Genomic DNA, 17,671 nt, shown 5'->3' with positions numbered 1-17,671 from the left:
AATATAGCGTGACATAATAATGTTAGTTTTTCAGATGCCCCAAGACTCTTCATTGGTTTAACACAACTCACCTTCTGGAAGTTGCTGAAAGGAAACAAAGGTGCGTGTCTTCAGAAATGCACTGCAGAACTGCATCTTACTGTTCTGTAACAAAAAACCACCTCACACAAATGTATGCATTTATAAATCTTATCTATTTGTAACTGCCATTCTTAACCAATAAAATATGTTTAGGCATTCTGTATAACAAAGAGAATATGAGAGCATTCAAATCAATAATGTTTTAATATTATTTCATACAAATCATTAAGGAAGTGAGAAGGAGCAAACCTTACTTTCTCTGGTGGTCCCCTTCCTTTCACACATTTGGGTGTGCATGAAAAAATGTTCATTTCATTTTATTTTCAGCATTGTTTCATGATTTATTTGGCAATATCATATTAGCTTGCTGCCTTTGGCAGTGGTGGCAGTAATTTAATTTCATCAGAATTTCCTGGATGTTGCATCTGGGACATGTTGCTGAGAAATGGGAGCTGCCTTTTTTGTAGCAGTCATTGGTCCTGAAGCACAGCCTAATTCACAACCCATATTTCCAGCGTATTTAACCCCACTGATATCAATGTACCTAAGCATATTTTACTGTGTGCTGAACTGTCCTTCTTGTACTAGAGATTTAGAGCTGAACTATTTATTGTGAAGTTATTTCTTTGATTTATGAAAAATAAAGAAAAATTCTCTCGTATTTCTTGAAATATTGTTGAGGACATTACTGTGAATAAAGAATCTTAGGCAGTTAATATGTGATATTTTAACTCAAACTTAGGTTTTCATTCTAGGATGTTATGGTATCTCATTGTTCTTGGTTTATGACTTGTGCAAAAGGGTGCATATCTACATTCTATTTCCATAGGCTCTGATCCAGCAAGCCTTGTTTGCATGTGCTAGCTTTCCTGGATCTTGGAATAGTTTTAACGGTTTGTGGTGTGTGTTGCATTTCAGACAAAAACTAAATCCTCTCCCTTGTGTTTCCTTGGATTGTTTTGTTGTTGGACAAAAACAAAAAATAATTATGTAATTACCCTACCCCCCCCCAACCAGAGCCGAAACATTTTGCTTTAAAAGCACCTTGGCAAGGGAAATACCCCCCCATATGTCAGTTCCAACCGCAGATTCAATCACTATTGTTTTCTCCCAAGTGGGCCAATATGAAGCCATGAAAGATTTTATTATTATTTATTATTATTAAATTTTTATACCGCCTATACCCGCAGATTTCAGGGTGGTTCCCAACAATATTTCAAGAAATTAGAGATTTGAAGTTTGTATTTAAGGTGTCACAATACTTTTTATAATAGTAGTATTTCATGATTATAATAGTACTTCATGAACATTATTTGAATAGAAAAGAGTAAAACCCATTTGGAGTGAGAAACACAGTAATATGTTTTATCTATTCAGCGACTACATGTACAGGCAACTATTGCTATTTTGTGATAGTGCTTGAAGATGAGGTTGACACCAAAACTCCAGCATACCTGCTTGCTTGGAAGATACTAGATATCCTACTTCTTCCAACAAGCACGACGCTGCTAAGATTGGCACCTCCAACCATGTGCCGAAGGCTGCAATCCTAAATCAGGTGTGCAGGGGAGGGGGGAGAGTTGTGGCCACGCAGATGTTGAATTCCAACCATCAGTATGGCTAGTACTGTAGTGGGAGAAGATGGGAGCTGTAGTCCACCAACATCTGGAAGGTTAAAGCTTCCTCCATCCCTACCCCTAAACACCAGGGGACAGCCCCCGATTAAAACAAGCGGGCTTTACTTGCGAGCGCATTTCCATAGGATCGTGCCGCCTACCTCGCACAATTCCATATTTCCATATCGCTTTACGCTTGGCCTTATCTAGATATTTGTATATAGATATACATAACCGCAGTTTCGTTTTTCTGGCATGCTGGGGAGGGACTGTTCCAGAACTGACTCAGACGTAATAGCGGCGGCGGAAACCTGCGGGAACGCTGATGATACAGAATTTTTTAATGAAACATTTGCCCTGCCATCTCCTTCCGCTCTGAGAAACTACAACTCCCATCTACCCTTGCGGGCATGAGCAGTAGACATTGAGTGACGCGGTTGATCATAGGACCTGTCTGGCGTCAGACGAGGGCGGGGCGGGGCGCGCGATCTTGGATCTCCTTTTAGCAACTAGGAAGAATAAGAAGAAAGCGAGGATTGTTGGGGCTCGCGCGGTCGCTTCCAGGCGTAACAGGTAGGCTGGGCCGGGGCTCGTTTCCCCCTCTGCCCGGGAAAGAGCGAAGGGCGGCGGCGTCGCGCGGTGTGTGGATCTTGCAATGGGCCAGGGACGGAGGGCGGGCAGCTGGTCCGGCGGCTACAGCTTGTCTGGGCGAGCAGGGGTCAAATCCAACGAGGTCAGGCCACCGTGTTTTGTAATCCCCAGGACTGTAACAAGTGCACGCAGTCTAGGTCGCTGTCCTCGCCTTTTATCCTCCTAGGAGAAGCGCTCCGCTTGCTTCTTGAGGTGCTTCTACTTCCTGCTTTCTTCTTGCGTTTTCCATTTTAGCGTCGGAGAAGGGGGCTCAAGTCAGGGCGGAGATCGTCTAAGTGACAGTCAGCAAAGCCCTTTTTGGGCTGGAGTGGCGGGCCCTTAAGATAACGCATAGCTGTCAACTTTTCCCTTTTCTTGCGAGGAATCCTATTCGGAATAAGGGAATTTCCCTTTAAAAAAGGGAAACGTTGACAGCTATGAGATAACGCCTTTCAAAGTCGTCCTCCTATCACAATTGTGCTTTCAAGCTGCAGTGTGGATTAATTCTGGAATTTACAGCAGAATGTAATTCAGAATCCTCATCTGATAGACCCCTGCGTGCGAGGAGCACAAAATAAGCCGATAAAGTACTTCCTAGTATAATATATGTACTAGTATAATAGCACACCCCCATAAAAAAAAACCACAACCCAGGAACCATAGTTTAAGGGTGCTGAGAACTGTAGTTCAGTGAGGGGGTAAACGACGCTTTCCAGGATTCTTTGGTGGGCAACACATTCAATAAACATACTGGGGGTGGGATGGGGTGGGTTGGGGACATTGACAGCTTTCAAGGCACGGGAGGCCTGCTAGAAAACAAAAGCATCATCTCTACAGATGGTTTCATCGTCAAACTGCTGCTTTAAATTAAATGGTGATGATGTCATTTTTGCTCTAAAAACCGCACTTTGGGATGTCGAGCTCTCTTTTCTAACTTGGGTTGTACCACAGTTAATTGGGTGGCGTGTGAAAGTGCTGCTGAAATATGGACAGAATATGGGAGGGTGGGAACTGCTTTGGTAGCTTTGTCTCCAGATTAGAGTAACAGAGAAGATGTGATTTATTTATTTGGTGTGGCGTCATTTCCTCATGACAGCACGCCCACCTGACCATTTGGCTGGGGGAAGGGGGAGTGCCCTGCTTGCATCACTCTGTTGTCAGCGGGAAGCCGGCTTAGCTGGCAGGGCCCTCTGCTCAGCACGGAGGCAGTTTGGACTGCTCTGCCCCTCCCAGATAAGTGTGTATAGGATTGCAGCCTTGGTCCCTGGCATCTCCTGGTGAAAGCAACCGCCAGTAGCAGGACCCAATCCAACAGTCCTGCTGGAGACGTAAGAAGGGCCGTAATTCAGTGGTGGAGCCCACACCTTATATGAGAAAAATCTCTGGCATCTCCGTGCAGAGGTGGGAAAGACTTTTGGCTGAAACCCTGGAGAACTGCTGCCAGACCCTGTAGACATTACGGAGCTAGATGGATCCATGGCCTGGCTCTGCCTAGTGGAAATTCATACACTCCTATGGACAAGCTCAAGCCCTCACAAAACAATGTCATAATTAGTGGCTTTTTAAACCTAGTACAACAACCAGTACTATATTTTCAGCTATTTTTATTCTTTGTGAGAAAATGTGGTATGTAGTACGTAACAAGAGAGAGAGCTTTTCATGTACATAGGAAACACAGCAGCTGAACTTTGATTCCTAGAACAATTTTTTAAAATGTGTTAATGTGGATATAAGTCCCATGGGATTTACTTCCTGGGAAGATTTCTTCTGAACTTCATGGGAAGATTTAATAATTTTTTCTTAATCCTTTATCTGTAAATAAAGGTGCATTTGGTCTCTCACTGCAAGTCCCTTTCTTTCTGTAATTGAATCGCTTTTTGGTATCTTATCAGCTATATTGGCCCACAGAGTAGCTTTCCCTCCAATTGAACCTGCAATCCCAGGCATGCTTCATTAGTATTGTTGAACTCAGTGGGATTTCTTTTGGAGTAAACCTGGATAGGATCAACCTGCAGCTCCAATTAAACAAGACATCACTGTTATAAGAGGGGTAGCTAACATGGTGCCCTCCAGATGTTTTAACTACAACTCCCATCACCCCTGACCATTGGCCATACTGATAGTTCACGACATATGGAAAGCACCAGGTTCATAGCTGTCAAGCATCCCTTATTTGGCGGGACAGTCCCTTATCCCAGCGCCATGCCCCCCTGCTGTCCCTCATTGATGAGGCTTCGTTTGGCTGCTGGCTGGGCTTTCTGCCTTTGGCTTGGAGGGACTCAGAAGCTGAACATACCTGTGCCCGGAAAATCCCTTATTTTGGCTGCTGATCCCTTTTTTCAAGGCGGCTGGCCCCTTATTTTCAAATCTGTAAGTTGACAGCTATGACCAGGTTCGCTACCCCTGTACAGTATGTCTGGAGACCGCCACCTCTCATATACTTTAAACACAAGAGACACAGACATACCCTACCCTCTGCCTTGTAAGGAAGCCTGTCTCTCATTTGGAGAAAAAGGGAGACAGAGAAAGTCTTTCTGTATCATCACACTGGTGCTACACTGATGCCCTTCTTTTCTCCCTAGCACTTGGAGATGGCGCTGGTTAAAAGTGGATGGCTGCTCCGGCAAAGTGAGTAATGGATTCTGTCAGCTCTCTCTCTCTCCCCCCTCCCTGACTTGTTTCAGTGCCAAGCAACACATTATGTAGAAAATCCATGACTGGATCTTATCAAATTTTCTGTGATGTGCAGCCACTGAGGCTGACAATTTGACCTGAGCATGAGCAGTGGGAGAGAGTTTTTCCTCCTGTGCTGATATCCTAATCAAGATTCTCCCTTCCCCAGGAAACTGACTGTGCATCCCCACCTCTCCTCAAAACACAAATGGGGGAGAATGACACTCAGAATCAGGAACCCTCTCCCTACCCCGCTTCTGCTTGGATTAAATTAGCTGTGTTGAATTAAAACAAAACACCAGAAATCCAATTCTAGGTCTCCCTCATTCTGTGTAGTTTGGAATTAAACTTTGACTCTGTTTGCATGCAACACTAAGGCAAGCAATGGCTCAGGACAAGCAAGCATGTCGATGCCTGGAGCAAAAATGACAACCTTGACTAATGTTCATGGTTTATATTCAGCGATACAAACCATGAGCCCAGGTTTGGATGCAATGTTAAGCAAAATCATGGCTTAGCTCTGGATAGCAAAACAGAAGCAGCACCTGGGGAGGAGTGAAGCTTCTTCAGTTTTTGCTCTGAGTAACTACAGTCTTGTTCATTCATGCTGATCATGGCTTGGCTCAGCATGTCTGTTTCAGAAAAACATGGCAAAAACGCAAATCATATTTGGACTTTATGTATATATGTGTGTGAATTTCATGCTATGGTGACATAAAACAAATAATGTTTTATGCAAAATTCCTTAAAGGCAGTATTCTTGGCCACCAAATGAATAAAAAGATGTCTGCTTGGTTCTTTGGTTGCCTGATGTCTGGCTAAAGGTGTGTCAGAATAAATTAAATAGTTGCTATGAAGTAGAAGGGGACGCGGGTGGCGCTGTGGGTAAAACCTCAGCGCCTAGGGCTTGCCGATTGCATGGTCGGCGGTTCGAATCCCCGCAGCGGGGTGAGCTCCCGTCTTTCGGTCCCAGCTCCTGCCCACCTAGCAGTTCAAAAGCACCCCTAAGTGCAAGTAGATAAATAGGTACCGCTTTATAGCAGGAAGGTAAACGGCGTTTCCGTGTGCTGCGTTGGTGCTGGCTCGCCAGAGCAGCTTCGTCACGCTGGCCACGTGACCTGGAAGTGTCTCCGGACAGCGCTGGCCCCCGGCCTCTTAAGTGAGATGGGCGCACAACCCTAGAGTTGGACACGACTGGCCCGTACGGGCAGGGGTACCCTTACCTATGAAGTAGAAGTAGGAGCTTTTTTCTTGACATTAATTGCCTTTGCTACTTCTGTTATAGATTCAGAGAACTCTGGTTTAAGAGCATTTCAAGCATGATCACCGAAAGCAAAACAAATATCTAGCAACCTAATCAATGTGGAATTTGATACTGTTTAGTTAGACCTCTCAAAAAACAATTGATCCCTGTTCCTTTTAGGTACTATATTAAGGCGCTGGAAGAAGAACTGGTTTGATCTGTGGGCTCATGGCCATTTGTTATTTTATGATGACCAACATCGGCAGGATCTAGAGGATCGAATTCACATGAAAGTTGACTGCATCAACGTCAGAGTGGGAAATGAATGCCGAGGTGCGAATATCTTCTTTTTATTTGAACTTTCCCACCCTCTGCATACACACACCTGCTCGGTGCCACCTGTAATACAAATATGAAGGACTTACTACTATATGTAGACTTGGTTCTAAATTCACAAAGCCATTTCTCACAGTGCTAAACCAGGCACAGGCAAACTCGGCTCTCCAGATGTTTTGGGACTACAACTCCTATCATCCCTAGCTAACAGGAGCAGTGGTCGGGGTGATGGGAATTGTAGTCTCAAAAACATCTGGAAGGCCAAGTTTGCCTATACTTGTGCTAAACTATGACCGGTGATGATATCAATGTGGCATTATGCACATTTCCAATGCACCCATACATGCAGTGAATTAGAACCTTATTCTACTTGGTTTAACATAAATCCCCATTGCCGCTTCTCAGGACATAACTGGCATATTCTTGTTTTGTCTTTTGCAGGGGAGAAGGGAGCTTATTTGCAAAGCTGCCTATTTTATTTTATTCTAGTTATCTGCAAAAAAGAATTATGTCACCAACATTGCAAAATATTATGACAGTGGACAACATAAAAGCAATGATAAAACCCATTGATCAAACTTAAATAGAATGTATCATAGATCAGTAGATCTGATTAGTATGTCATCATAATTGGACCACCTCAGGGAAAGCCTGGGTAAAAAAGGAAATTTTACACTTAGGTGCCAATATTGTAGGTGCCTGCCTGGTGGTCATTGGAAGTACATTTCAAAGGGCACCCGCTGCCACACTAAAAGCCCTGGTCATAGTAGACATAAGACCAATCTCAAGAGCTTTTGGCGCTTCTGGGAGTATCTTTTCCTTGGATCGCCATGCCTGGGCAGGGTATAGAAGGTAAGGCATCCTTGGGGATACTTTCTGGCATCAGTCCCTTGAATAGTCACACTAGCTGGGACCTTGCATGGCACATGTACCTTCCTTTTCTCCTGCTATTGTAATCAAGCAAGGCCAGAAATTATAGTGACACAGCAGCTGTCATTAGTGCCCCTCTGCAAGCACTTCTCGTTTCCCAGCTCTAATGGGAATGAAGTTTAGGCAAACCTCCTTTTGCCACTTCCTAAGGCCATCTCGAAGACCTGGGAACTTGCAGCACAGCCTTGCGCCTCTAGGTTTCTTTTTGCAGCAAAGGCTTTGTGACATACCCTAAATCAAGTGGAGCTTGGGTGTGTCTCCTCCGTTTGTCAAGCTTAGGATTCTGCTTTAGTTGCTGAATCAGGCTTCCCATTGTATGTGCCTACTCAAGCCTCTTTGGAGGATCTGAGTTTAAAAGTGAATTAAGTATTTAGCTTGGTGCCACGTGGAGCTGAAGTACCATTCTTTTACTTTGCCTTTCTCTTGAGCAGGTTTCCAGCCTCCGGAGGGGAAGCCTAGGGATTGCTTGCTGCAGATCATTTGCCGTGATGGGAAAGTGCTCAACCTCTGTGCAGAAAGTGCTGACGACTGCTTGTGAGTTTCTTCTGCTTACTTGAAAATAAAAGAACTTCCCTTCTGAAAGAGTGACATTTGTGCATAATGGGCGGCAGTGGGCTATATGTTCTTGAATGAGTTGCTATGCAAAACAGTTGCAACTCTCCCAACTGCAAGAAGCAGACCCATCTCTTAGCTCACTTCCCAAAGCAGATTTTGAGCTAATTATCATGGTCAGATAACTAACTTTCCCCATCACTTTTGAAACTGGGGGAGTGTAATGACAGCTTCACACCGGGACTTTAGCTGAGCATCTTTGCTTTTTCCTCTCCAGATTATCACCTATTAACAGATGGTCCAATTCCCTCCATTTATTAATAGTCTCTCAAGGATTTATGTCTTTGGGGATATTTTATTCTTGCATACTGATAACAGGAAGTGTTGTTGCTAGCCAGATTATTTTCTAGGCTAGCGACTCATCAGATTGAGCATCAGACTACACGTGGTCTGCATTCGCATGTAACAGCAAACCCTAATTTGTTTTGCTGCATTTGCATGTAGTGCTAAGCCAAACCATCGCTTAGCACAAACTTATGGGTCCTGGGGGAGATTGCAGACACTTCCTGGTCCTTTGGCTTAGCATGTTGCCTGAGCCCAGGCTTGTGGCTGAAGCTGCCTCCTTCTTAACCACAGCTTATAGCCAAGGGTTTGGATGACATACTGAGCCAAGTCTTGGCTTAGCATCCATGCCATGCTGATGTAAAAGGACCAAAGAGGAGCAAAGTGGCTGCCAGCTCCTCTCAGGGAGTTAGCACATTTGCACAGTCCTTGTAAGGCATACGTTTGTCTTACCGTCTTGTGCAAACTAAACCATTTTCACTAATAACTTATAGTTCATGAACCGCAATTAAGGTGCTTGCCTGGGTTTGCACATCATGCTAAACCATGGTTTATTAACTATGGTTTATTTAAACTACAGTTCAGCATTATGTGTAAACCAGGCCATAGAATTCCGTAATTGGAATGCCTGACATATTTTTACCTCATCCAAAAGCAGCTGTTGTGGGCCAGATTTGGATTGGAACTACAACATAGGGAGCAGGGAGGATTTAACCCTTTGCTTCCTGGCTTTAACTGTACCCTAGGCTTGCTGTTAATCCTTCAGGGGAAGACATGGATTCAGGACATTGAACTCAGCTATTTTTCACTTCAGTAGCCAGTTTGGAGTGAGAGAGGGATGAGACACTGTGACCTAAATCCAAAAGCATTAGTTAGACTCTCTCCCTCTGCAATTGTATTCCTAACCATAGCTACTTTTTTTGTGTAATAAAAATGCACCAGGTCTTCTAATCATGCTCCTCCCATGTAGTTTCACCACGAATAGTTGCTACAGGTTTTTTTTTCTAAACTTGTTAACATGGATGTACAATTTATATTAGTGATTCTTCCACCATTATGCTTCTGGGTTTTTTTACACTGTTTGCTTCATATTTTATACAGAGCTTGGAAAATTGCTCTCCAGGATGCCAGAACAAATGGGGTAAGTAGGGGTGTGTGTGTGTGTGTGTGTGTGTGTGTGTGTGCTTGCAATAGTAGCATTGAGAGAAATAGCCTTTCATTTAGATTTCTTTTTTGAGTACCTTTTTTGTGTGGCTAGTGCCTTGGCCCACACTTCCCTTGTTCTGATGAAAGGAGTAAGCGCAGGAAGTGCATAGGAAGCTTAGGAAGAACCTTGCTGCATCAAACCAAAGCCTCCTTGTAGTTCAGCATCCTGTTCTCACAGTGGTCATCTGGCCCTATTCCTGTCATCGCCACAGGCACAATTTGCATGATCCATTTCTTGATCATGTTAGCCAGTGAAGGAATCTTTAGGAAGATAGTTATTTCAGAAATGAACAAAAGTCAAATATTACGCACAACATGATGCATAACGCTTCAAAGGTGCCCTTTGCCACTCGCCTAGCATGCCTGGAGCAAGTAGCTTCCCCAGGGGAGCAGACAAGCTGCAGCCTCTGATTCTGCTTAATACACAGGCACACACCCTTGTCATCGTGCTCTTTCCTGGAATCAGAAAAGAATCCAGCAGGTGGAAATTGCTATGCATTTCTGGCCCTGTAGTCCAAGAAGTGTTTTCCTTTGGTCCTTTCTCATCCCTGCTGCAGACCTATCCCAGCTCCCTCCCTTGATCCTTAAAAAGGTAGGAGAGCAAGTCAAGCCAACTCAGCAGGGCTCTTTGCAGCTTGAACAAAAACACAGTGTGGCTATTGGTGATCATCCGCAAAGCCATCTGTGTCAGGGTTGCTGCTGTCTTCTGCGGAACATAAAAGTGGCATCATGGCTCTTCTGCCGCATATGCACAGGGTGAACAAAAATAATAATCCTTTCGTGTGCTAGAAGCAAAGCCATCTGCTGGAGAGCAGGGAAGGAGAACACAGAGAAATTTTAGGAACTTGGTAATTTTGGTATGTTCTCCCTCTACCTCCGACGGTGGCATCTTCTTTCCACTTGGCCTTGTGTCTGATGTTCTTCCCGCTTCTCACCTACCTGACATGGAACAGAGTGGGAAGGTTGCACTTTTCCATTTTGCCCTGCCTCGTGCGTTAAACTCCTCAGTTTAAGTATTGTTGATCAGTAATGCTATTTTGTACAGTAAGTCAACAACTCAGCATTTCCCAAAGATGCTAACCTCATTTCAATTTCCTATTGAGTGCTCCGTTTATCCAATCCTGCTCCCATCTGCAGTGATTGCAATTGAAGAATTTGAACAGCTGCTTCTGTGTTTTATGTTAACATGTCCAGGCCTATATTGGTTCGGAAGTGATGTATGACGACAATACAATTTCCTCGTCTCCTCCTCCGTACACGGCTTATGCAACACCATCACCCGAGGTAAGCTATGGAAAACATGCTATAAGGAGAGTTTGGATAGTGCAAGTTGCTTAAAACTGGGCATTTTGAGAGGTGACCTATGCGTAAAATTTAGCTGGCAGGTTTCACCTGTCCTGAAGAAGCAGGTGGTGCGTCATACCTGAGCTGGTGATGTCAGACAGCACCTGTTTGCTTGGGTTTGTTGCATCTAGTTGTAAAAGGTCTTAAACCCTTGCCCATCTTCCATCACAGCATGGCGTATTGTATGGCTGTCTTCTTCAGTTTCAAGCAAAAAGCCTTGTAGTTAAAGTGAATGGGTTGCTGCACTCAGGAATGTTTGGTTCCAAGGTACACTGCTAACAATTGTTCTCAATTTCATCAGGTTTATGGCTACCCACAGTACAATGGCGCATATCCACCTCCCGGGGCTCAGGTCTTCTTTACTTCTAATGGACAGACGTATGCAATCCCCTATCAATATCCAAACCAAGGTAACTGGTAATATTTATTCTTCTATGACTTGATTTAGTACATTCAGAACTCTGCAGTTTGGTTTTGCATTCAGTATTTCCCCCACACAACCCCCTCCCCCTTGGTAGTAAGGTATTTTTATTACTCAACAGTAAATGAACAAATGCCCTAAAAGTACCATTTTTGCAGTATACATAATGCATTTGCCGTATTTTTTTGTTTATAAGACTCCCCCATGTATAAGATGACCCCTATGTTTTTGAACCCTAAATTAAGAAATCAATATTCAAGAATTTACAAATACAGATTTTACAATACCGTTCTTCCAATACAAATCAGACTTCCCGTTCCCCCTTTTTTGCTGTCTTCACTTACTTAAATTTTTGACATTGCGTTTTCTACTTTACTCCATTTTTGAATTATTCTACAATTAATTTTAATAGTACTTTTAACTGCTTGATTTAAGTTAACCCTACCTATGCACTTAGTTGCATACCATAGTTTTTCAAATATTCCCCACTCCTTAATAACCCCCCCCCCCCCCCCGGTTTCTTAACACACCCAGTAATTTTGCCATTTCGGCATAATCCATCAATTGAATCAGCCACTCTTCCTTGGTTGGAACAGCATCCTCTTTCCATCTCTGGGCTAAAAGAAATCAATATTTTAAACACCTGAGGTTGCCGAAATTTGTTGAGCTTTTTTTTTTGGGGGGGGGAATTCCTTCAAATTAGCTGCTGCTGAGGGAGGCAGGCAGGCAAGGCAGCAATAGGGAGCAGGAGAAGGAACCCGAGTCAAGCAGGGCATGAAGATGGCAGGTGCCAAGCAGAAGTGGAACAAGCAGCTGAAGCACTGGACCGTGTTTTTCCATGTATAGAACAACCCCCTATTTTGGACTAAAAAAATAAGCAAAAAACATTGTCTTATACACAGAAAAATACGGTACTTATAATTTCCCTCCCTATCTCAGACCTAAAATCATAATATTGGTCAAGTAGAAAAAGGTTTAAAATGAGGATGTAACATAAGAGATAGTAGTATAACTCTCATCTTCTGAGGGTATTTCTCTCTCCCAATTTTTTGATGTGTACATTACTAGTACCTTTAGTACATTAGCATGATATGAGAGGGTAACGTAGACTACAAGAACTGTATCCCAGTCCATAACCATACTGGATTTGAAATTGTTGTTATATATGCAGTTATTTTATATATATTTTATTATATTGTGAGATGCTGCATAGGAAGGGAATGAAATTAATAATAACTTCAATAGGAATGAAATTAATAATAACTGCAACATTTTGGCTGCAACCCTATGATCACTTAACCTGGGACTGAGTCCCACTGAATTTAGTGGGACTTACTCCTGAGTAAACATGTAAAGTTTCGCACTGCTAAGTATGTTTGGCTTCCATTGCTGGTTGCTTGTATCAGAAATAATGCCATATTTAATTGCTTAAGTCAGTTATGGTAATAAAATATGCCCATGCTCAGGTTACTGAGGGAGTTTCAGTGCCAGATTGTAATTAAATCTCTGCTGGGGAACTTGTGGCACTCTAGATGTTTCTGGGACTTCAACTCCCATCAGTCTCAGTCAACATGCCCAGTAGTCATGGCAATGGGAACTGTAGTCCATCAAGATCTCGAGGGCCACCGATTCCCCATCCCTCCATTAAAGGTTGGAGTATTCTTACACTGTCACTGCTGATGGGCAAAGAAACCTGTGTGAGAGTTCTCAACCCATTATTAGGTCAGCCTGTGCTACTGCGAAACTATAGTATAAGACAAAAAATGTTTGATTAATTATCCTGTAACATATACTTCTGTGATATGACAGCTGCAGTTGCTTTATGGATTATATTGTGTTTGAATGTGGTCTTATGGTTTGACTGGCCTGTCTTCCTGTTCTTTGGCATGAGTGGTTTGTGCCCTCACAATAACAGTGTTGAGATGTGATACTTTAAACCACGGTGCTCCAACTTTTCATACCGCAAGAGGGGGAGTGAGGCCAAAGTTTGACACCACCTCAGCCAACACGCTGCCTTCCTGAAGCCAGCTAAACAAGGTGCCAGGCTCTGGGAAGGAGGCGCAAGGCTCTGGCAGGGTCCTAGAGGCCTCCCACCTCCTACCCAAAGCTGGGAAAGTGCTAACTAAGCTTTGAGAAAGGAGGGTGAAGGACTCTGGGACTCTGCCAAAGCCCTCATGCCTTCCTTTCCAAAGCCTAGTGCAGTGGTGTCCAAACTTTTTTCAAAGAGGGCCAGATTTGGTGATGTGAAGGGCCGTGAGGGCCAACCAACCAAAGTTTTTTTAGGACTGAAGTTGTTAAGCTTTTTTTAAGGACTGAAGTTGTTAAGGTATTTTTAGGATTTTACCCCAGGAAATAAACTGCCACAGGGGCCAGATTAAACCGACCAGCTGGCCGGATTAGGCCCCCGAAACGGACTTTGGACATGCCTGGCCTAGTGCTTCGGTTACCCAGTTTTGGGAAGGCAGTGCAAGGGCTGTGGTGTGGGAGTGTCAAATGTTGTCAAGGGCTGTCCAAAAAGGCCTTGAGGGCTACAGGTGGCCCTTGGGTCACATGTTGGACTGCCCTGCCCAAACCACATTATAGAGGATCAGCAATGAGCCATATTTGTGTGTGTGTGTACACACTTGCCTTGGGGAACATGATATCTGAATGTAGCCACTGGGTGAAATACAGTGTTAGTCATACTCAGAGTAGACTCAGTAAAAATCAGTGGATTGAGTTACTTGAGTACGACGTAGACATCACCCACAGCTTTTATCGGTCTTCCTTCACATTACCTCCTCTGTGTGTTCGTTCAGGTTCCCTGGCATTGAAAATCATTTACTTTTAAAGACCCAGCTATCTAGCCCACATTAACGGCAAGACTTTCCTTCCCCCATTTTTATGGAGTCCAGAATGTGTTGGCCTCTCAGTTTTAAGGAGATCAATGAAAGGGAACAAGAAGTTTCAAGTTTTATTTCTATTTAAATCCCACGGTGTTCTTCTTTCCAGGTCCTTATGGCCACCCTCCTGCGAATCATGTCATCATTCGAGAGCGCTACCGGGATAACGATGGGGACCTTGCGCTTGGCATGCTTGCTGGAGCAGCAACAGGAATGGCCCTGGGCTCGTTGTTCTGGGTGTTCTAGGCTCCCTCTGGAGCCAGAAAGCGAAGGGAGACCTGAAGTCTTCTGTGTGCAATAATATGTATTTGCAAAGTACTTCAGTTTAATCTACAATTTTTTCAATAGGTTCTAGTAGTACTTTTTGCTGGTGGCAGGCAGATTGTAGTTAACAAAAATTCCCAACCGTCCCAAAGGTGCCCTTTAGTTGAAAAGTGGTTAGCATAATGGCTCGTGGTCAGATGAGTTTGTGATTCTATGCATTGATGAGTAAGTAGCAGTAATATCAATGAAGTGTTACTAATGATGGCTAAATGGCCACAGTTGACTCATTTTTACAGTCAAATATTAACCATCTTGTTAAAATTACTTCAGCTACTGCCTCAGAATGCTAACTGGAAAGCAAGGGAGCACAAAAGTGGGTAATTCTGAATCCAGGGGATTTCGAATCTGATATTTTTCTTAGCACTCCTAGAAGTGCCATGGGATCCCTTGAATGTTTTCTTGTATTCAAGAGAGATCTCTGGCATTTCAGTAGCTTGCACGCTTACTGTACAAGTCCTTCCCAAGGCTAAACCAGGGACAGGGAACCTTTGGCTCTTGAGATGCTCTCGGACTACAACTCCCATCATCCTTGATCAGTGGCTATGCTGGCAGGAGTTCAACAAAATATGGAGAGCTCAATTTCCCTCTCCCTCGTCTAATCAATAGAAAAATCTGACATTTATTCTAGAAAGGAGTTTGGATTACCATGCAAACCATTCCAGTGTCCTAGAAACCGCAACCTCATTTAAATCCTAGTAACAGTTCCTTAGGATAACGGTGGCTGGAAAAAGTTTAACATGCGGACATCAGGCCTCCGGAACATTTGCTAAGGCAGGTAAAAGGATAGTTAATTAACAGGTGGTAGGAGGTGTTGTGATGGGGATAAATGTGTTCAAAGTCTAACTTACTGGTTTAGGTATATGGGAACCTTTTGAATCTGTATTGAGATTTATACAAAGTAATTATGCTCTCTTACCTGCAACTACAAAGTATTTTTAACAAGGGCTTCTACTTTCCAGACACAGAGATACCTCTGTTTTGGTTGCACGCTCCAGTCTTGTATGTGCTTCTCCTTCTGCAGCTAAATTACCTGCTTTAAAGATGTAAGACCCCTACTTCTGCGAGAGGACAGAGAAATGAGCAAGTATCCCCACCCGGAAATTATTTTCAGCGGTGTAGGTTAATAAAAAGAAAGGCACACCTGTTTTTATCCATCCGTTGCTTGTGCATCCTGTTAAAATCTGAGATCTACACAAGACTCTTCCAAGTGACTATAGGCTGTGCTGTGTTCTTTGGTGAACCTGCAAGCTTTGAACAGCAGCGAGCAAAGGGGACTTGGGTTGTGCCGCCTGCCGTAATGACAAACCCTAGCCGAATGCATTCCATTCCTATTTAAATGGGATAACTGAATTGTGAGTGAGGCAAAGGCAAGGTAGTGGTACTGGAAGTCTTAATATTGGTCTTGTACACCTTGTATGCCAGTGTTTGCCTTGGGTGTGTCTATGCAACTGCTGTTGAAATGCAACAGGGGGACCTTATTGCATCCAGCAGTTGTTGGATTTGAAAGTGTGGCTTTTTAAAAACCCTGTCAGCAGTCTAGGACATTTCAAAAGACAGTACTGTGAACTGAAGAATGTGTGAACTGAAGATGCTTTATTTAATAGGTCTGCAGTCTCTTATTTAATAACCAGGCAAGTATGTTGGAAGCCTTGTAAGTTACTAAGAAACACTAAAAGCAGCACTAGCTTCTGCTCTGATTTTGTAATTTATCTAGTGTAATTTTAAGACCATCTCTTCTGTGCTATCATGTGTACTGTACAGAACTGTAGAACTTCCAGAAAACTCCTTTCTTTGTATTTGTTACTTTGTGAGGAGAGAAGAAAATAAATGTAGTCTTCGAACTTTTGGCAAGTCAAAAGTTCAATACACTCGTCATTCCTTGATAAGATGTCAAGTTCAAGTTGGTTATAACCATAGAAAACTACACTGTGAGCTGGGGGGGGGCTTCATTTTACCTGAATAATTATTTGCACATTGTAATGGGCATAACGGGAAAGAACACATTAATACCAGGAAATAAATCTTGACCAAGCTCAATATTCAAGAAGGGTTCCAAAAACTTGGGTAGACATCTGGATTTTGCATCACATGATTGCGAGTAAGATAACGTGCAGTGTCAACTATCCTCCCCATGCCACGTAATTCCAAATATTATTCAAGGAGTTGTTATTATTTGCCATGAAGTGGCAGAAAGAAGGCATGGTCTGGAGACATAGCCTTGTAAACACCACCCTTGGATGCCAACCCTACTATTGAACAAACTAAGGTAGCTGCTTCAGGGAACAGATGCTTGGAGAGAGCAGGGAGTGGTAGCAAGAGTGCTGGAGGACAGAGTTGTGTGTTCTGTGTGGTTTGCGCTCCCTAAGCTAGCCTGCTTTCCCTCAGGTACAGAGGACGTTGCCAGCGTAGATGGAAAATTTGCTAATTCAGTTGGCTTCCTTATTTCTTTTGATAATACCAGGAAGAAAGGGGGGAGTTATAAATAATGTGGATGTCTTAATGAATCTTTTTTCTAAACCTTGCTGGGAACTTCCTAAGAGCAAACCGTATTAATCTGTTCCATGATTCAAACCAGCACCAGGTAAATGATCTTTCCCTACCTACAGATCTCCCTCTTCTCATCCAGAAGGAAATGCCAAATCGAGCATCTGACCAGCTGAATGTACTCAGCCAGGAATATATTGGAATGGTCTTGTGATTGTCACAGTGGCCACAATGGCCCAGGTTATAACAGGCAAGGGTATTGCTGGCAGCCATTTTAGAAAACATTGAGAGAGATGGGCTTCGCTTACGTAAATATTGGAGGTAGACGCAACAGCTTTTTGGCACACAGACTGTCAAAATGGAAACTTATTTAGTAGAAACAAAAGCCTGTCAACTTTTATGGCTTACTTTCAGGGGCAGAAATGTTGCAGAAATGCAAGAGGCCACAGGAATGTACTATGGGGAGGGAAGAGTTGGAATGATTGACTATGGTGGTATGAATGGGGAGGAAAGAGAGAGCAAAATATGCTTGGGCTGGCACCCATCACAATTGTTCATACTGACTTTGCACAATCTGTTGTAAAGACATTTTTACAAAGTTAAAAGG

At 43.4% G+C, this 17,671-nt stretch overlaps 1 protein-coding gene across 2 annotated transcripts; it reads left to right on the top strand.

The window, feature by feature from the left end:
• Positions 1-31: 31 nt before the first annotated feature.
• Positions 32-16,438, top strand: PLEKHB2 (pleckstrin homology domain containing B2). Of its 2 annotated transcripts, XM_083443459.1 has the most exons (9): positions 32-100; positions 1,459-4,474; positions 4,720-4,955; positions 6,424-6,576; positions 7,941-8,043; positions 9,505-9,544; positions 10,804-10,893; positions 11,255-11,363; positions 14,366-16,438. In XM_083443459.1, exons 3-9 carry the CDS (start codon positions 4,919-4,921, stop codon positions 14,500-14,502), a joined length of 669 nt encoding a protein of 222 aa, XP_083299585.1. In that variant the 5' UTR covers positions 32-100; positions 1,459-4,474; positions 4,720-4,918; the 3' UTR covers positions 14,503-16,438. The 2 variants fall into 2 exon arrangements, with proteins under 2 accessions (XP_083299585.1, XP_083299584.1); XM_083443458.1 differs by lacking the exon at positions 32-100 and having other exon boundaries at positions 2,107-2,270; positions 4,910-4,955.
• Positions 16,439-17,671: the final 1,233 nt, after the last annotated feature.

This window comes from Podarcis tiliguerta (genome assembly GCF_965153285.1).
Source record: "Podarcis tiliguerta genome assembly, chromosome: 5".
NCBI classification, from domain to species: Eukaryota; Metazoa; Chordata; class Lepidosauria; order Squamata; family Lacertidae; genus Podarcis; species Podarcis tiliguerta.
This window is presented reverse-complemented; position numbering and strand designations above follow the sequence as displayed.